Source organism: Gobius niger (assembly GCF_951799975.1).
Source record: "Gobius niger genome assembly, chromosome: 22".
In the NCBI taxonomy this organism is placed as follows: Eukaryota; Metazoa; Chordata; class Actinopteri; order Gobiiformes; family Gobiidae; genus Gobius; species Gobius niger.
The window spans coordinates 6,615,740-6,636,714 of record NC_136873.1 but is presented as its reverse complement, the minus strand read 5'-3'; the positions used below and the strand labels follow the sequence as shown (position 1 = coordinate 6,636,714).

General features: G+C 36.6%; 1 protein-coding gene across 1 annotated transcript in view; it reads right to left on the bottom strand.

Moving 5' to 3' along the window:
* The window catches only part of LOC306981569 (putative voltage-dependent N-type calcium channel subunit alpha-1B), a gene marked incomplete at its 3' end in the record, with an annotated part of 221,568 nt that overhangs the window by 158,649 nt on the left and 41,944 nt on the right, over positions 1-20,975 (bottom strand). Inside the window, exons 5-9 of the mRNA XM_079581177.1 lie at positions 16,489-16,604; positions 13,312-13,368; positions 8,037-8,123; positions 2,997-3,215; positions 982-1,094 (exon numbers count right to left, since the gene is read on the bottom strand). Coding sequence (XP_079437303.1) covers positions 982-1,094; positions 2,997-3,215; positions 8,037-8,123; positions 13,312-13,368; positions 16,489-16,604 — 592 coding nt within the window. The remainder of the gene's footprint in view (positions 1-981; positions 1,095-2,996; positions 3,216-8,036; positions 8,124-13,311; positions 13,369-16,488; positions 16,605-20,975) is intronic.

The window sequence follows — 20,975 nt, the reverse complement described above, 5'->3', positions numbered from 1 at the left end:
AGACACTTAGGAGTATTAATTCTAAGGGACTTCAAACGTCCCAAGAACGGCTCAAAAGCCTGGCTCCAAAGAGTTTTTCTTTTTTCTAAAAATCGCTTTGACCCATGTGACCACGCTGGGGTAGGTGAAATATTTTTGTTTAAAAATAACTTTCTTACAGAGACATGAAGAGGGGCAAAGTGGTTCAACAGCGCATAAATACATAAAAAACAGACAACGCTAACAAGAAAGGTCACGATAGCTTCACGCAACATATGCTAGTAGGGCTGTGCAATTAATCGAAATTCGATTACGATTTCGATTACAACAGTAAACGATTACAAAATTAGCATTATCGCAAAAAATCGATTATCAAATTTTTTTTCACATTTTTTTTTTTTTCTTCTTCAATTTTTTTTTTCCACTTTTTTTTCTAATTTTTACTTTTTGGATTTTTGTCACTTTTTTGCTGGATTTTTGTCTTTTTTTTGCTGGATTTTTGTAATTTTTTTGCTGGATTTTTGTCTTTTTTTTGCTGGATTTTTGTCTTTTTCTGCTGGATTTTTGTCTTTTTCTGCTGGATTTTTGTCTTTTTTTTGCTGGATTTTTGTCTTTTTTCTGCTGGATTTTTGTAATTTTTTGCTGGATTTTTGTCACTTTTTTAATGGAATTTTGTCACTTTTTTGATGGATTTTTTTAAAGGCAACAAATAATATTTTTCAATAATTGAGCAGCCCTATATGCTAGCGCTAGCAACAAGTGCAGTTTTTCGCGGTGAAACAACATCCATATGGACCCGATCTTGGCTTGACTTGATTTGTGTGATAAATATGTTTATAGTAAAGCAAATAGTATAGCAAAAAGCAGTGAAAAATTGTGATGCCAATTAGAGGATTACCTCCCCCTCGGTGAGGCCACGCCCCCTAATATGACACCGTCTGTATCTATCTCTGCTAGGATTTTAAACAAAAGTGCGTTGTGCGTGTGAGAGGAGCCACTCACCCCGAAGTCGAAGCAGTTGAAGGAGGAGTGGAAGTAGTTCCTGACTCCCAGGCCGTACATCTTCATGGACATCTCGGTGAGGAACAGGCCCAGGAACACAAACTCTGCCGTGTCTGTGGGGAAAAGTACGTAATTCAATAAATTAAAGCAAGAACTCTCAAACCCTTAGGATAAACGCATAAACAGACTCCACTAAATCCATAAAGCTGGACATGAGTAGGCTTCGATGGCTCTGGGCTGGGATACTAAAAAGCAGCAGTAGTGCCAGTAGTTTTGCTCCATGTTTTTTCGTTCGTTTTGATGGACAGGGTTGCGTAAGCTTTAACCAGGCAGGCGGCTGTCGGAGCTGAAACCGGGCACAGCAGCATTTGTAGTTTAATTATCGGCGTCATTTTCCATCCTTCAAAATGACGGATGGCTTTCAGAATTTTCCTGAAAAGCGAAATTAAAAACAAATGAGGGAAATGAGGGCGAATTCTTGGTTAAGGAAACCTCTGAGCAGCGAGTTTGTTGTGTTTGCGCCACTCTGATTTTAAACTTGACAAGCATGGGTCAAATCCAGGTTTTGGACTGGTTTAGATCAGGTTTGACTGGTTTAGATCAAGTTTGGACTGGTTTAGATCAAGTCTGGACTGGTTTAGATCATGTTTAGACTGGTTTAGATCAAGTTTAGACTGGTTTAGATCATGTTTAGACTGGTTTAGATCAAGTTTAGACTGGTTTAGATCAAGTTTGGACTGGTTTAGATCAAGTTTGGACTGGTTTAGATCAAGTTTGGACCGGTTTAGATCAAGTTTGGACCGGTTTAGATCATGTTTAGACTGGTTTGGATCAAGTCTGGACTGGTTTAGATCAAGTTTGGACTGGTTTAGATCAAGTCTGGACTGGTTTAGATCAAGTTTGGACTGGTTTAGATCATGTTTAGACTGGTTTGGATCAAGTCTGGACTGGTTTAGATCAAGTTTGGACTGGTTTAGATCATGTTTAGACTGGTTTAGATCAAGTTTGGACTGGTTTAGATCATGTTTAGACTGGTTTAGATCAAGTTTGGACTGGTTTAGATCATGTTTAGACTGGTTTAGATCAAGTCTGGACTGGTTTAGATCAAGTTTGGACTGGTTTAGATCAAGTTTGGACTGGTTTAGTTCATGTTTAGACTGGTTTAGTTCATGTTTAGACTGGTTTAGTTCATGTTTAGACTGGTTTAGTTCATGTTTAGACTGGTTTAGTTCATGTTTAGACTGGTTTAGTTCATGTTTAGACTGGTTTAGATCATGTTTAGACTGGTTTAGATCAAGTTTGGACTGGTTTAGATCAAGTTTAGACTGGTTTAGTTCATGTTTAGACTGGTTTAGTTCATGTTTAGACTGGTTTAGATCAAGTTTGGACTGGTTTAGATCAAGTTTGGACTGGTTTAGATCAAGTTTAGACTGGTTTAGTTCAAGTATAGACTGGTTTAGTTCAAGTTTAGACTGGTTTAGTTCATGTTTAGACTGGTTTAGATCATGTTTAGACTGGTTTAGATCAAGTTTAGACTGGTTTAGATCCAGTTTGGACTGGTTTAGATCAAGTTTGGACTGGTTTAGATCAATCAAGGCAGACAATAAAGTTTTTCTACTCTACTCTACTCTACTACTACTCTAGTACTCATTCTTTTTTAACAAGGTTCATTTTAAAGCAGTACTAAGTAACTCTTGCCCCTAGAGGCCATAAGCGCAACTGCAGGTGTTGTAGCAAGTTGCGATTTTTTAACTTATTAATTGTCTTGGAGAGTAAATACTACACTGACAGAAAAGACAAAGTGACAGAGGGATATTGTGCATTCAATTATACAATGGAAATATTTGTTTTCACTCAAAGTTGGCTGTAAACACTGTTTAACCCGCAGTTAGCTTTGCCCGTTAGCATGTTAGCTTCTTCTTCGTGATTCTTTTAGTGTGTATTGCTTTCTCCGTTTCTCCCTTTGGAAACCCTTTGTGCTGTAGAACTGAAGTGGATTGGATGGGTATACTCACAGAGTGCAGTAGTGAGCCACGGAGGCTGGTCGTAGTGTACGATGGCCACGCACATGGTGTTGAGCCCGACCACGCAGAGGACCACCCAGTAGAAGCTCTGCGCCTTGACCATGCGGCGGATGAAGAAGCGCATCCTCTTCTCTTTCCGGCGGAAGTACGAGTGACTGTCCATCTTCCCGCTCTTCACGCTGGAGCATCCGAACGGAGAGCCCGGGGCAGCTGGGGGGAGGACGCAGAAAAGCTCTTATTCTAACGACATCCAGTCTGCAGATCATTTCACAATTGATTGATTCATGTTCTGTCTCTATAGATACAGAAGGCGTCATGTCATAGAAGGGGGCGTGGCTTCGCTAAGGGGGAAAATAGAATCTTTTGGGAAACACCATTTTCCACTATTTTTAGCCATTTTCTGGTGGAATATGAACTTATTTATCACATACAAATAAAGTCAAGTGTAAATCGGACCCATATGGATATTTTCTCACAGCAGATTGTTCAGTAGAAGTGAAAAAAACACTGTCATAGCAAGTGCTAGCTAGCGTTAGCATTAGCATTCTCCATTTTTTTAACGTATTTATGGGCTGTTGAACCACTTTGCTCCTCCCCATGTCTTTGTATTTTTATTTAGAAGAAACTATATTCATATTTCAGCGTTTGTTGAAGTAGTTTATGAATAATTAGAGAAAGTTTAGATTTACAAAGACATGGGGAGGAGCAAAGTGGTTCAACAGCCCATAAATACATGAATAACGGAGAATGCTAACTTGATGCTACATGTTAGCATCGGACTAAGGCTAACGGTTAGCTAGCGCTAGCTACAACTGCCGTTTTTTCACTTCTACTGAACAATCTGCTGTGAGAAAATATCCACATGGGCCTGATTTACACTTGACTTTATTTATATGTGATATGAAGTTCATATATCACCAAAAAATGGCTAAAGAGAGTGGAAAATTGTGTTTCACTAAAGATTCTACTTCCTCCCTCGAAGCCACCCCCCCTTTATGATGAGATGCCGCCTGTCTCTATAGACCCTTTAACTATTTGCATCATCAGAGACATCAGCTGGAGGCAGGAAGTGATCAAGAGAAATAAGATTAAACTAAAACTAGTGATTATAAGTGTAAAACTTTAACCTCTTACCACCCGCCTAAACCAAATGCATTCTGTCCTCTTTGGGTAGTATATAGGCCTGTGTAACACCTCATTTGAAAGCTAAGACCCACAAAACAGATCTTTTTCCTCGCGTTGTTGCTGTGTTGTCACCTTTTTCATGTTTTTTTTTTGTCACATTTTTATTGAATTTTTGTCACTTTTTTGTTGAATTTTTGTCACTTTTTTGTTGAGTTTTTGTCACTTTTTTGTTGAACTTTTGTCACATTTTTGTTGAATTTTTGTCACATTTTTGTTGATTTTTTGTTGAATTTTTGTCACATTTTTGTAGAATTTTTGTTGAATTTTTGTCACTTTTTGTTGAATTTTTATCACATTTTTGTCAAATTTTTGTTGAGTTTTTGTCACATTTTTGTCACTTTTTGTTGAGTTTTTGTCACATTTTTGTTGAACTTTTGTCACATTTTTGTTGAATTTTTGTCACTTTTTTGTTGAATTTTTGTCATTTTTTCTTAAATTTTGTCACATTTTTGTTGAATTTTTGTCACATTTTTATTGAACTTTTGTCACATTTTTGTCGCGTTTACATCCTTGTTTTCTTCTCATTTTCTGTAGCTGTTTTGGTGCTTTTTTCCCCAAGAATCTTCTTGATTAGGGTAAAGCCAAACTGGAGAAAATGTGATCCGTAACTAAAAACTGTGGCTTAAGGTGCAAGAACAAGGGGAACAACATTTGAGACGATAAAACAAGGTTAATCGGATATTTCCAATAACAGTTAAACATTGGTTTATCGCTACTATGACAACAGTTCCAATGGAAATAGATAAGACAATAGCTTCCTGCCTCCAGCTATGTTTACAAACCATTAAAGGCTCTATTAGATTGTCTTCTTCAGTAATGGAGTTAGTCAGATGAAGGATGATTGTGTGATATATCATGGCTTCTATTGTATTTATGAAGCCTTATTGTCACATTCAAACTAACTTTACTTGTGGCTTTGCTCCTTGTTTAACTTCTACAGAATAAACATTGAGGCATTAAAATGAGACTGTTATCCAAATGTGCAGCAAATCTCCCCTTCGAGGTAAAGTAAACCATTCTTAATCGTTGTCCCCTGGGGAAAAAAAAGCCTCAACTTTCACGCCCGGCCCAGACGAGCAATTACAAGTCGTTTTTTTGTGACGAGCGTGAAGTCCATTAATATGAAAAACAGCCGTGTTCCAGGGTGCTGCGGGAAACCTCCATTTCACAGTCTGATTAGAAAAGTTAATTATGCACTTTGCCCCGGAGGCGTCCACATTTCACAATCACCGCTCGCGCCACTCTCGGCTCTGTTTTTAAAAAGGTATAACTCAATTTAAAACAATGTGGTCATTTTAGTCGAGACCCCGTCAGCTACAACTCAAGTGGACGTGTCAGACATAACTGAGGCAGAAATAAGATTAAACTAAAACTAGGGATTATAAGTGTAAAACTTTAACCTCTTAACACCCGCCTAAACCAAATGCATTCTGTCCTCTTTGGGTAGTATATAGGTCTGTGTAACACCTCATTTGAAAGCTAAGACCCACAAAACAGATCTTTTTCCTTACGTTGTTGCTGTGTTGTGTCACCTTTTTTAATGTTTTTTATTTTTTATTTTTTACATTTTTGTTGAATTTTTGTCACATTTTTGTTGAACTTTTGTCACATTTTTGTTGAACTTTTGTCACATTTTTGTTGAATTTTTGTCACATTTTTGTTGAATTTTTGTCACTTTTTTGTAGAATTTTTGACATTTTTTTGTTGATTTTTTGTCATATTTTTGTTGAATTTTTGACATTTTTTTGTTGATTTTTTGTCACATTTTTGTTGAATTTTTGTCACTTTTTTGTTGAATTTTTGTCACATTTTTATTGAATTTTTGTCACTTTTTTGCTGAATTTTGTCACAATTTTGTTGAATTTTTGTCACTTTTTTGTTGAATTTTTGTCACATTTTTATTGAATTTTTGTCACTTTTTTGTTGAATTTTTGTCACTTTTTTGTTGAGTTTTTGTCACTTTTTGTTGAATTTTTGTCACATTTTTGTTGAATTTTTGTCACTTTTTTGTTGAATTTTTGTCACATTTTAGTTGAATTTTTGTCACTTTTTTGTTGAATTTTTGACATTTTTTAGTTGAATTTTTGTCACAGTTTTGTTGATTTTTTGTCACATATAGGTCTGTGTAACACCTCATTTGAAAGCTAAGACCCACAAAACAGATCTTTTTCCTTACGTTGTTGCTGTGTTGTGTCACCTTTTTTAATGTTTTTTATTTTTTATTTTTTACATTTTTGTTGAATTTTTGTCACATTTTTGTTGAATTTTTGTCACATTTTTGTTGAATTTTTGTCACTTTTTTGTTGAATTTTTGACATTTTTTTGTTGAATTTTTGTCACAGTTTTGTTGAATTTTTGTCACATTTTTATTGAATTTTTGTCACTTTTTTGTTGAATTTTTGTCACATTTTTGTTGAATTTTTGTCACTTTTTTGTTGAATTTTTGTCACAATTTTGTTGAATTTTTGTCACAGTTTTGTTGAATTTTTGTCACATTTTTGTTGAATTTTTGTCACTTTTTTGTTGAATTTTTGTCACAATTTTGTTGAATTTTTGTCACATTTTTGTTGAATTTTTGTCACAATTTTGTTGAATTTTTGTCACATTTGTGTTGAATTTTTGTCACTTTTTTGCTGAATTTTTGTCACATTTTTGTTGAATTTTTGACATTTTTTTGTTGAATTTTTGTCACTTTTGGTTGAATTTTTGTCACTTTTTTGTTGAATTTTTGTCACATTTTTGTAGAATTTTTGTCACTTTTTTGTTGAATTTTTGTCATTTTTTTATTGAATTTTTGTCACTTTTTTGTTGATTTTTTGTCACTTTTTTGTTGAATTTTTGTCACTTTTTTGTTGAATTTTTGTCACAATTTTGTTGATTTTTTGTCACAGTTTTGTTGAATTTTTGTCACATTTTTGTTGAATTTTTGTCACTTTTTTGTTGAATTTTTGTCACTTTTTTGTTGAATTTTTGACATATTTTGGTTGATTTTTTGTCACATTTTTGTTGAATTTTTGTCACATTTTTGTTGAGTGTTTGTCACATTTTTGTTGAATTTTTGTCACTTTTTTGTTGAATTTTTGACATTTTTTTGTTGAATTTTTGTCACAGTTTTGTTGATTTTTTGTCACAATTTTGTTGAATTTTTGTCACATTTTTATTGAATTTTTGTCACTTTTTTGTTGAATTTTTGTCACTTTTTTGTTGAATTTTTGTCACTTTTTGTTGAATTTTTGTCACATTTTTGTTGAATTTTTGTCACATTTTTGTTGAATTTTTGTCACATTTTTGTTGAATTTTTGTCACATTTTTGTTGAATTTTTGTCACATTTTTGTTGAATTTTTGTCACATTTTTGTTGAATTTTTGTCACTTTTTTGTTGAATTTTTGTCACTTTTTTGTTGAATTTTTGTCACATTTTTATTGATTTTTTTCTCACATTTTTATTGAATTTTTGTCACTTTTTTGTTGAATTTTTGTCACATTTTTGTTGCGTTTACATCCTTGTTTTCTTCTCATTTTTTTGTAGCTGTTTTGGTGCTTTTTTTCCCCAAGCAGTTTTTTGATTAGGGTAAAGCCAAACAAACAGCAGTAGCAGTAGCAGTAGCAGTAGTAGTAGTAGTAGTAGTAGTAGTAGTAGCAGTAGTAGTTTGACCTTTATTTACGCAGGAAGCTTCCACAGAGATCCAGGCTCTCTTTTAAGGGAGCCCTAGCTCAGAGGTTGGACCCTATTGTGCATGTTTAAACAGTCGGAGCAACAGGAGCACCAGAGGGAACCCAATGACAAACCCGATCAGAGCATGTCCTCTCCACAGACTCGAGACAGGGAGTCAAAGGGAGACTCACCCATGGAGGAGTTATCCGCGAACGAGTCGTCTCCGTCCTCGGCCCCAATCCGGTCTCGGCCCTTCTTCACTTTGCCACGTTTCAACACTGAGAATGCAAACAGAGGAAGTCAAGGAAGGAGAATAACCTGATAAACTTGAAATGAGTAAATTGTTGCAGTGCGTTGTAACAGATGAATGATGCACTAAAAGAACTCTCGCTGATCTAAATGCTTCCAACCAAAATGGATGCACATCTTCCTAATTAGTGAAGTCTCCATTGCCAAACCCTTAAAGCTGCCCTCAGCGACGTCTTTGTGATGTTTTAGGTGGAGAAGTGAACTGTCCCCCAGTGCTCCAGACTCCTCCTGCACTCGCAGCACTTATGATGGATTCAATGAGAATCTCATCCATCTTGTGTGCGAGATGTGTGTGTTGTTGTAGCTAGTTTTTTGGGGTATATAGAACATTAAGTGCAGAGCTTTTTTTCCTGCAGCCATCGAACGCCGCAATGCCTTTAATCATGGATCCGGATTAGGCCTGCGGGCCACATGTTTGACACCACTGAGTTAAGGGGGAAACAATTTGGAGAAAAATTTAATCTTTCTCTAATTATTCAAAAACTATCCATCCATCTTCTTCCACTTGTCCGTTGCCGGGTCGTCACATTGCACCAGCCCCTTGTGGCTCCTCCTGCAGGTGGTGGGTCCACAGGAGAACGGGACTGTTGGTCTCTCATAAGGGGCTTCTGAACCGCTCTTTGTCTGACCCGTCACATATAGGACCTGTTTGCCCTGGGAGACCCTACCAGGGGCACGAAGCCCCCGACAACAGAGCCCCCAGGATCATTTGGGTGCTCAAACCCCTCCACCACTACTGAACAATCTGCTGTGAATAAACATCCATATGGACCCGATTTAGACTTGACTTTATTTGTATGTAATAAATAAGTTTAGATTTCATGGCTAAAAAGAGTGAAAAAATGTGTCTCCCAAAAGATTCTGTTTTCCCCCTCGGCGAGGCCACGCCCCCTTCTATGACGCGGTGCCGCCATAGACTGTATATAAATGGACGGCTTCTGCTCACTCCTCCCCGTTTACCATAATGACCACGGTCGTGGGGGGGATTCATGGAGGATTTACAGACTCCTCCTCCCCAGCTCTGACGAAGCGTGTTCCTAAAAAGGGCATAAGGGGCGGGATCTTCACCGTAGACTCCGCCCTTGCGTGACGTGTAGCTCGCGCTGCTCCAATGCTAACAGTCCGACCCTCATTAAGTACGAGATTTGACAACAGATTTGACAGAAACGACCAAGAGAATAAAGTCTGCTGCAGTGACGAGGTGCAACGACGATTGGCTGTCGCATTCTCCCTGAGAGGGCCCCATGAGCCCAGCCAGAGAGAGAGAGAGAGAGAGAGAGAGCGAGTGTAATAAGTTACTGTATATGTCTCTGAAGTGCTTTGATATAGCAGCCTTCATTGTTTGGCATGCAAATATCATCAACAAGCTAGCGTTAGTCACCGTCCCCCCTTGCAGAGAACAAAACAGCCGAGGGCCCCTACTGACATCTCTGCCTGGGGCCCCCCGGTACCCTTGCCACACCACTCTGTATCTATAGTGGCTTTAAAGTCGTTTTTTTGATGGAGACAGACACAAAAACAGGCGTCTGACGTATGCGTCCTCATCCTTATGGTAGAACAGGGGTAGGCAGCGTCAGGCCCAGGGGCCAAAACCGGCCCTCCATAATCAAACTCTGGCCCTCAAGATGATTTTGAGAAATACTATGACCCAAATCAGAGCTCAAATGCCTGTTAAAGTACTCTGGAAATGTTAAAAATGCTGTCAATTCCTTAAAATGTCTCAGCAAGGCACCCTTTTAGGCCATAATCTGAAAAGAATACTCTAAGAATACATGAATTAAGGAATTAACCTCTTAACTCCCGCCTGAACCGAGGGGATCTTTTTCCTCACGTCAGCAGATTTTTTTTTCCATCATTTTTTGTGGGTATTCAACTCATTTTTGTAACTTTTTTGTCATTTTTTGGTCAAATTTTTATCACATTTTTGTAATTTTATTTTTGTCTTTTTTTGTTTTGTTATTTTTTTGGGGCAAATTTTAATAACATTTTTGTAAAAAAAAAAAAAAGAAAAAGTCAAATTTTGTCACATTTTTGTCATTTTTTGGTCAATTTTTTATCATTTTTTTAAATTTTATTTTTATTTTTTGTCACATTTTTGTCTTTTTTTTGTCCTTTTTTTGTCAAATTGTTGTCAATTTTTTTGTCACATTTTGTCCAATTTTTGTCTTTTTTTGTCATTTTTTGTCTTTTATTTTTACTTTTTTTGTTAGTTTTTTGTATTTTTTTGTCAAATTTTAATCACATTTTTGTAAAAACAAAAAAAAAAGTCACATTTTGTCATATTTTTGCCTTTTTTTCGTCATTTTTTGGTCAATTTTTTATCAAATTTTTATCAATTTTTTGTAATTTTTTGTCACATTTTTGTCTTTTTTTTGTCATTTTTTTGTCAAATTTTTGTCTTTTTTTTGTCACATTTTTGTCATTTTTCCGTCCATTTTTTTTCAATTTCTTGTGACATTTTTGCCACTTTTTCATACATTTTTCATCACTTTTTTGTCCATGTTTTCTCACTTTTTTCTCACATTTCCATCATTGTTTCCGTCTCAGTTCTGTTGCTATTTTCACACCTTTTTCCAGAAGCTTTTAGCCTGGGGTAAAGCCAAACCGGAGAAAACGTGCTCGCTTCAGGCGGGAGTTAAATCTAAAGACTGAGTGGATTTGGTCTGGCCTTAAACCAAATAAAACCTATTGTGTGGTAGAAGCTAATATGAAGCATTTGTCGCTTGATGGACTTTTACAAAACCCGTTAGAAATTGATGCGAGGACATTGACCTTTACAGACAAAGCAAAGGAAGACACGAGCGTTTTTTGAAGATGCCAAATCTTGTTTGTCAAAAAAGACGCCTCGCAGTCTCCGCTTGAAGCTGCTCGGGTCGACCTTCCTGATGGAGCATTACAGCGGTGGAATCTGATTGGTTTTGGATCTTTTTTCGAGTTGCCTGGACCGCGACTGTTTGTGCCTATCGCGAGGACGACCCTGGCGCTCATTATCCTCTTTTGAATGGCAGGCGTCACTCGTGTTTTCACCCGGACACTTCTGCTTCCTGCTCGCAGCCATGCGGAGGGAAAAGCCTCGTGAATGAGCGCGTCACATGACCTTCGCCTTTTGCACCGACAAGCTGCTGCTCCTCCAGATACAGCTGTGCGGAGAGGCCAGACGGCTGAAGACACGCCCACAGAAAACCATTCAGATGTGCAGTATCATCAGTCATTTAGATCCTTTTACCCGACATATCTACTTGATTATTTCTCTTAAAGGAGCTATATCATGCTATTTTAGCCATTCCAAAGTTAAGTATAGGCATGTATATGATATATTGTACCTCTACCATTATGGAGCACTCATTTTTGTGATAAATATAAGTGTTTTCTGGAGGTATTTTTCAAACCCGGAAGACAAAACGCTTCGATTCAGTTAACTCCGCCCCCTCTCTCCGCACATACTTTACCGTAATATAAATAAACAGCAATAAGTGAAGTTACTCCACGATGCAGTTATACAGAGTTGACATCTGCAACACAGCTTCATAAATGGCTAACACACAAGCTAATATGCTAACACACAAGCTAACCCACGTTTGGATTGACTCACCGCTCTGGTCCATCGCTGTTTACATTATGGGACTCGCGTTGGTTATAAAAGTTAATCCACTTTGATTCAGGTGAAGGTTCACCAAACATCCATCAGAGACGGTCACAGAGAAACAATATTTTGGTGATAGTCGCTGAATCCCAGAGAAAAAAAACAGCTTCTGAGAGAGTGGTTTCTTCTTGAAAAAGGTTGAATAAACTCCCGTCCTCGTCCTCGTAGCCATTGACATTTTCTCCGTGACATGATCGTTAGGTAAGAATGAAGAACAGGTGTGTCCAGAATAGGTAACGAGCTCCATCTTCAGCTGCAGCGCAAACATGACTGATCTGTTCAGACGCGATGTGTTTGTTTTGGCCACAGCTGACCTGGAAGCACCTCGGGCACATCCTTTTTATTTTTTTCTCTCTTTCATCTCTCTTACGACAGAAATAATGAAAAAGCTGTTTTACAAATTAAAATCAGGCTGTAAGACATTACAGTACAGACGTCGAGCACTTCCGTTCCGCTGTGACGACACAACTGAACACTCAGTCGTTCACCAGGAGAGGGCGGAGCCTCAGAGAGCAGGAGGGCGGAGCCTCAGAGAGCAGGATTCAGGAGGATTACTGAGAGCTGCGTGAATGAAGCCACAAACCACTCTGGGGGTGTTTTTGATAAGGAAATAGCAAAACAACATGGCTAAAATCTCCAAAAAGTCGATTTTGCATGATATAGGACCTTTAAAGGGATAGTTCAGGATTTTTGACATCACTCAGCCGCTGCGTAGCTTACACCAGTGTTTTTCAACCACTGTGCCGTGGCACACTAGTGTGCCGTGGGATATTGTCTGGTGTGCCTTGGAAAATTATCCAATTTCACCTAGTTGTTTTTTTTTTTTTAAAGAAATTCATTATTATCCGCAAATAATGTACCGTTTTCGAGTGTCTGTGCTGTCTAGAGTAGAGTAACCATGTAATAAATACTCCATATTAGGTCGCTAATTTCTTTGAAACAAGAGAATTAGTGATGCATGGATGCGACAGGTGGTGGTGACTGTGGCACTGTGGCTAGTGAGACTATACAGTGTTTCTATTCAAGACACATTGATGTGAACGACTGAGGCTACAGGGTTACATTTTTTAAATATTGTCTGCTGGTGGTGTGCCTCGTAATTTTTTAAATGAAAAAAATGTGCCTTGGCTCAAAAAAGGTTGAAAACACTGGCTTATACAAACACGAAGCTGATGCTGCTCAAATATAAGTTATTTTAAATTCAAAATGGTTAAAATTATTCTATGGACACAGACATTTATATCGTCAGTCTGGTGTTATAAGTGATTTGCCTCAGGTGCTCTGTGGAGCGGGTCAGACTGTTTTTAATGCAGGCTAGCTGATACCATAGACATGCACTAGCCTTGCATTAGCCTAGCACCACGGAACTCTTCAAACATAAGAACTGCATGAATTACAAAAAGAAATATCTCCAGAAATCAGCAACACTCTGGATAACTAGGAAATGAGGCCCTATGTCAAACATCCTATATGTATTTTAAAGGTTGGTGGATTTCTGCTTTTCTGCCACGTACCGTCCAGTGGAGACTTCTCCTCAGCAATCTCGTCCTCCTCCTCCAGCAACACCTCCTCTGCAACGACATTCAGCTGTCAGTCTGCCAGCATCACCACAGACCCGTGGGTTATGCAGACGACGACAAGTCACATTTAATGCCACAAATGCATTTAGCGTGTAAGACGTTGCATAGACACGTTTGAGCAAAAGTGTGTGACTTTTTTGTATCTGACCTGTTTTTCTATTGACCTATTGACTCACGCCTGAACCGAGGGGATCTTTTTCCTCACGTCATCAGATTTTTTTTTCCAGTATTTTTTTGTTGGGTATTTAACTCATTTTTGTAACTTTTTTGTCTTTTTTATTCAAATTTTTATCACATTTTTTTTGTCATTTTTTCGTAAATTTTTCATCACATTTTTTTATTTTTTTTTGTCACATTTTGTCATTTTTCGTCAATTTTTTTTATCACATTTTTGTCATATTTTTTTGTCATTTTTTTTTGTCATTTTATTTATTTATTTTATTGTCAATTTTTTATCACATTTTTGTAATTATTTGTCACATTTTTTTTCATTGTTTCGTAATTTTTTTTATCAAATTTTTGTCATTTTTTGTCACATTTTTGTCATTTTTTAGTCAATTTTCATCAATTTTTCGTCAATTTTTTTATCACATTTTTGTCACATTTTTTTGTCATTTTTTTATTTATTTTATTGTCCAATATTTATCACATTTTTGTAATTTTTTGTCACATTTTTTTTCATTGTTTCGTAATTTTTTAAATCCATTTTTTGTCATTTTTTGCTACATTTTGGTCATTTTTTGTTACATTTTTGTAATTTTTTTTTGTCACATTTTTATCACATTTTTATTATATTTTTGTAATTTTTTTGTCACATTTTGTCTCATTTTTGTCATTTTTTCTTCAATTTTTTGTCAATTTCTTGTGACATTTTTGTGACATTTTTGCCACTTTTTCATCAATTTTTCGTCACTTTTTTGCCACATTTCCATCATTGCTTTCGTCTCAGTTTTGTCGCTATTTTCACAGCTTTTTTCCAGAAGCTTTTGGACTGGGGTAAAGCCAAACTGGAGAAAATGTGCTCGGTTCAGGTGGGAGTAAAGGGGTTAAATCCTGCTTTTGGGCACCACAGCACAGATGTTTGATCATTTAGTGAATGTTTTTGGTGTGTGTTGATGTTCTTTCAATGAAATATACCTTTTTTTGTCCGACTAAAAAAGTTTTTTCAACAGAATTCTGCCAAAATAGGTATGTTTACCGTCACAGTCATCCTTCGGTTTCAAAACCTGAGCCAGTTTGAGGTTGACCACACTCCAAACAAACAGTGAGAACCAGATCTTTATAGACACTATATAAAAAGTGTTTTTTTCTCACTGTCATAAACGCCTGAAGAATTACAGATATCATTTTCTTACACACACTTCATTAATATTTGGTATCATTGCCTTGTTTAACCTCTTACCACCCGCCTAAACCGAATGCATTCTGTCCTCTTTGGCTAAACGCCTGTGTAACACCTCATTTGAAAGCAAAGACCCACAAAACTGATCTTTTTCCTCGCATTGTTGCTGTGTTGTGTCACCTTTTGTATGTTTTTTATTGAGTTTTTGAGTTTTTGTCATTTTATTGTTGAGGTTTTGTCACTTTTTAGTTGCGTTTTTGTTGAATTTTTGTCACATTTTTGTCACATTTTTGTCACTTTTTAGTTAAAATTTTGTCACTTTTTAGTTGAAATTTTGTCACTTTTTAGTTGAAATTTTGTCACTTTTTAGTTGAAATTTTGTCACTTTTTAGTTGAAATTTTGTCACTTTTTAGTTGCGTTTTTGTCACATTTTTGTTGAACTTTTCTCACATTTTTGTCACTTTTTAGTTGAAATTTTGTCACATTTTAGTTGCGTTTTTGTCACTTTTTTGTTGAACTTTTCTCACATTTTTTGTCAAATTTTTGTCGAATTTTTGTTGAATTTTTGTTACATTTTTGTTGAACTTTTGTCACATTTTTGTCGCGTTTACATCCTTGCTTTCTTCTAATTTTTTGTGGCCGTTTTGGTGCTTTTTTCCCCAAGAAGCTTTTTGATTAGGGTAAAGCCAAACTGGAGAAAATGGGATCCGTTCAGGTGGGACTTAAGAGGTTAAACTGTATAACTTGGGTCAAACGTTTTGGATTTCCTTCCATAAGCTTTAACTTCCTGGCTCTTGAGATCTGCTCCAATATTTCCACATAGAGTTCTTTCTTCATGACGTCATCTATTTTGTGAAATGCCCCACAGCATGATGCTCCCCCCCCCTACGTATTTCACAGTTTGAGTTGGTGTTCTCAGGTTTGCAAGTTCCCCCTTTTTCCTCCATGTTTGACAGGGGTAAGCTTCTGGAAAAATGCTGTGAAAATAGCAACAAACCTGAGACGAAAACAATGATGGAAATGTGACAAAAAAGTGAGAAAACATTGATGAAAAAGTGGCAACAATGTCACAAGAAATTGACAAATAATTGACAAAAAAATGACAAAAATGTGACAAAATGTGACAAAAAAATGACAAAAATGTGATAAAAATTTTACAAAAAAAATTACTAAAATGTGCTAAAAAATTGACAAAAAAATGACAGAAATGTGACAAAATGTGACAAAAAATATACAAAAAAATGACAAAAAATTGACAAAAATTTGATAAAAATTTGACAAAAAAATTACAAAAAAATTACAAAAAAATTACAAAAAAAATGACAAAAATGTGATAAAAATCTAACACAAAAATTACACAAAAAATTGACAAAAAAAATGACAAAGAAATGACAAAAAAATGACAAAAAATGACCAAAAAAAATGACAAAAATGTGATAAAAATTTGACAAAAAAATGACAAAAATTTGACCAAAAAATGACAAAAAAGTTAGTTTTTTTATGGAAAAAGGGGGAACCATAGGATATGTGTACATTTCCAATCTTTCTTTATGATGTTTCTTTTGGAGTAAGAGCTTCTTCCTGGCAGAGTTCCCTCTCAGCCCATGCCGGTACAGTCCTTGTTTCACTCTGGATAATGACAAACTCTTACCAAGCTCAGCCAGACACCAGTTTAGTTTGACAGGGGTAAGGGAGAAGGTCATCAACATACAGTATTTACAGATAAAGACGAGGCAGTAAGTGAAGGATTGTAGGTCTGATGTCTGACCTGCTTTACAGATCCATTCTAAGTAGCCGGTGAGCTCCCTCTCGATTTGCTGCTGCCGCCGGAGCTTCAGAAACACCTGCCGCTTCTCCACGCGCTCCCTCTCCTTCGCAAACTCCCTGGAAGCACAAAACACATTCATGAACAAACGACCAGTCCGAACAGACGGAGAAGGCGCTCTCTTGGGTGTTTTTTTATGTGCGAAATATACAAAAAGGGCAAAAAGGTGCATGTGGCTTCTCCAGCAGCAGAGCCAAGGATGTGGTTAGCTTAAACATCCTCCCACTAAACTGGATCAAACCATAAAAGCATGATCATTAACATTAGCTTTTAAAAGAAAAGAAAATCCCGCTATGCAAACTGTCAACCAAAACCACCTCACTGAATTAACCCCTTATCTCCCACCTGAACGAGCACATTTACTCCAGTTTGGCTTTACCCCAGTCCAAAAGCTTCTGGAAAAAAGGTGTGAAAATAGCAACAAAACTGAGACGAAAACAATGATGGAAATGTGACAAAAAAGTGAGAAAACATTGACAAATAAGCAACGAAAAATTGATGAAAAAGTGGCAAAAAATTGACCAAAAAAATGACAAAAATGTGACAAAATGTTACAAAAAATGACAAAAAATTTATTAAAAAATGACAAAAAAAATGACAAATGACGAAAAAATGACAAAAATGTGACAAAAAAATTACCAAAAAATTACAAAAGAGTGACAAAGAAAATTACTAAAATGAGATTAAAAAATGACTAAAATGTGACAAAATGTGACAAAAAAAATGACAAAGAAATGACGAAAAATTTGACAAAAGAATTACAAAGAAATGACAAAGAAATGACGAAAAAATGACGAAAAAAATGACAAAAAAATGACCAAAAAAATGACAAAATGTGACAAAAAAATGACAAAGAAATGACGAAAAAAAGGAAAAAAAATGTGACAAAAAATGTCAAAAATGTGACAAAATGTGACAAAAAAATGACAAAAAAATGACAAAAAAATTACCAAAATGTGATAAAAATTTGACCAAAAAATTACAAAAATTTGACAAAAGAATTACAAAGAAATGACAAAAAAATGACAAAAATGTGACAAAAAATAACAAAAAAAATACAAAAAAGTTACACCCAACAAAAAAATGATGGAAAAAAAATCTGATGACGTGAGGAAAAAGATCCTCTCGGTTCAGGCGGGAGTTAAGAGGTTAAACTAAAACCTAAAACCCGCTAAAACCCTGCAGCCACCCCCCCCCCAGCTTGTTCCAAACACCCGCCCAGCTTGTTCCTCCTCTTGGTCCAGTCACACACCCAAACACCACATTCACCGCAACCCTTAAAACACCATCTCATTCTGAAAACACAAGGTGACGCACCCCGACTGGACCTACGGGGCAACAAATAAATATTTGAATGAATACTTATGAGGACGGACAATCGTGTGCGATACTTGTACATGAGCAAATGAGCGTGTTTCCAAGTGCAGTGGCATAAAAGCACTGATGAATTTTTAAAGCAGTGTGCGTGTAAAGTGCAAAGTGCGCCCGACAGTTTACACATCCCAAGGCTCGTCAAAAACAGTCGGATCAGGGGTCGGCAGGTTTGCTCAGAGGAGGGACGGGTTTCTTCATCGTCAAAAGACCAAGGGCCGGACCCTCCAATTGAAGTAAAGCATCACTTTCTACATAGGCCAGTGTTGTACACCATATACACTGGAAAAATGTCCATTGTAAATTAGATAAATTACTTAAAATCGCTTGAATAAAGGGTTTTTTTTCTGTTAAATTTTAGTCAGATAAAAATAAGATCAGATAAAAACACCAATGCCAATGGAACAAATAGAAATCCCAATGAATTAAGATTGAATTAAGAAAAAAAGTGTGCTTGTTCCATTGGCAAGAATAGGTTTAATTTGATTTAAGGCCAGACCAAATCCACTCAATCTCTAGATTTAACCCCTTAACTCCCACCTGAACCGAGCACATTTTCTCCAGTTTGGCTTTACCCCAGTCCAAAAGCTTCTGGAAAAAAGCAGTGAAAATAGCAACAAAACTGAGGCGAAAACAATAATGGAAATGTGACGAAAAAGTGAGAAAACATTGGCAAAAATGTCACAAGAAATTGACCAAAAATTGATGAAAAAATGACAAAAATGTGACAAAATAAATGACAATAAGTGACGAAACATTTGTGAAAAAGTGGCAAAAATGTCACAAAAATGTCACAAGAAATTGAAAAAAATGGACAAAAAATGACAAAAATGTGACAAAAAATGACAAAAAAAATGACAAAAATGTGACAAAAAAATGACCAAAAAAATGACAAAAATGTGACAAAAATAAACAAAAATGTGATAAAAATGTGACAAAAAAATGAAAAAAAAAATGAAAAAAATGTGACATTTTTTTAATGTGATTAAAATTTGACACACAAAAAATGAAAAAATGAAAGAAAATGAAAAAAAAAGACAAAAATGTGACAAAAATGTGACACATTTTGTCAATTTTTTGTCATTTTTTTCATCAATTTTTCGTCACTTTTTTGTCAATATTTTCTCACTTTTTTGTCACATTTCCATCATTGTTTTCGTCTCAGTTTTGTCGCTATTTCCCACCTTTTTCCCAGAAGCTTTTGGACTGGGGTAAAGCCAAACTGGAGCCTCGGAACACCTCGGTTCAGGTGGGAGTTAAGGGGTTAAAGTAGTTTTTGAATAATTAGAGAAAGTTTAGATTTTTCTCCAAATTGTTCTCCCCCTTTTCAAAACATGACTATATATGGGCGAGTCCAGAGCTGCCGTCTGTATCTATCGGGTCACAAAAAGGTCAATTATGCACAAAATAAAGGTGTTTTTTTTTTCTTTTGTATAAGAAGTTGCACAACAGAAGTATAAAAAAGAAGAATACTAATGAAAATAATAGATATAAAAAGCCTATTAGCAACTTTAGCCAAAAAGTGCAGCATTTCTACAATATCAGCATCTCATTAACCATCATTAGTCTGTGATAATATGCTACAGAAAAGACGACGACGTTCATAAACACAAACGTAAGACAGAATAAACGGATGGAAAGAGACGTCCCGTAAATGGAGCGGTTGTGTCTGCGGTGACTCAGGCCCAGCACATGTTTGTGGAAGCGCAGAGTGACCAGGGGGCAGTGAGTCAGTGAGGTGAGAGCGAAAACACACAAACAGCGGTCACTTCAGGAGAGCCCCGGCCCCGAGACGAGGCTCCACCTGTTGGGCCACTTCATCTCAAACATGGCAACGTGGTGAGGTAAAGCCGAGCTGCCGAATGTTCTGCTCAGGGCACCACACTGGCTCACAGCGGCCAGAAGACAGACCAGGAAAAGTGAGGAGGTTCCCATTTGCCTGATCGGTTTGATCTTTTTTTTATTAATAATGTGGTGGAATATGAAGCTGAAATGTAATGAATGAGAACTGCAATGTATCACTTTGGCTGTATCTGAATGTCCACACTAGTCCCTGACCCCTCATTCACTACATAGGCCCGCACTATATAGTCACTGATTCTGTTGGCGATTCGGACACAAGCCACTACTTTCTCCGCGCTGCAGATATGGTTTTTTTTTACATTTTATCTGAATTTATTTATTTTTACAAACGTTTATTTTATGAAACAGAACGACTGTTTTGGCACTTTTACAGGCGTTTTATTTGTCATTTAAATTAAAATTAAAACTATCATCACAAAAAAAGGAAGAAAAAAAAAATCACCCCAGCGTTAGCTCAGAGACGCCGAAAGTAGGTCACAGGGAGGTGTCCGAAGCACCAGCAGATTGAGTGCACTACATCTGCTAAAAGTTCGCTAAACTCCGGGACTAAAGTATTTCTGCGATAAAGACCAAACTCAGAGACAGTGGAATATTTATGGATAATTACGAGTCAGATACGCTTTTACTTCACATGGATTTTACGTGAATGGCTTGGATTATTCGAGAGGAAGCTGTCGGTCATTTAACAGCTCCAGCTAATGGTTAGCAGCTAACGTTAGCATGAAGCTATCGGTCATTTAACAGCTCCAGCTAAAGGTAAGCAGCTAACGTTAGCATGAAGCTATCGGTCATTTAACAGCTCCAGCTAAAGGTAAGCAGCTAACGTTAGCATGAAGCTATCGGTCATTTAACAGCTCCAGCTAAAGGTTAGCAGCTAACCTTAGCATGAAGCTATCGGTCATTTAACAGCTCCAGCTAAAGGTTAGCAGCTAACGTTAGCATCTTTTCACCGTAACCGTTTATATTTAGGTCGTTTATTCATGAGAAAAACAAACACTCGACTGAAACGGCTGATTGTTTAGTTCAAAGACCTGTCTCTGTCAGGCTCTTCTCCGACTCTCCCAATGCATTGTGGTCTATATTGACCCGTTTAGTGACCATCGATGCTCACTACTTTTCGAGATGCATTGTGGGAAATTTCGAGTGGACTACTTTTTTGTCTCTGGACATTCGGACACACGGACAAAATGGCGTGG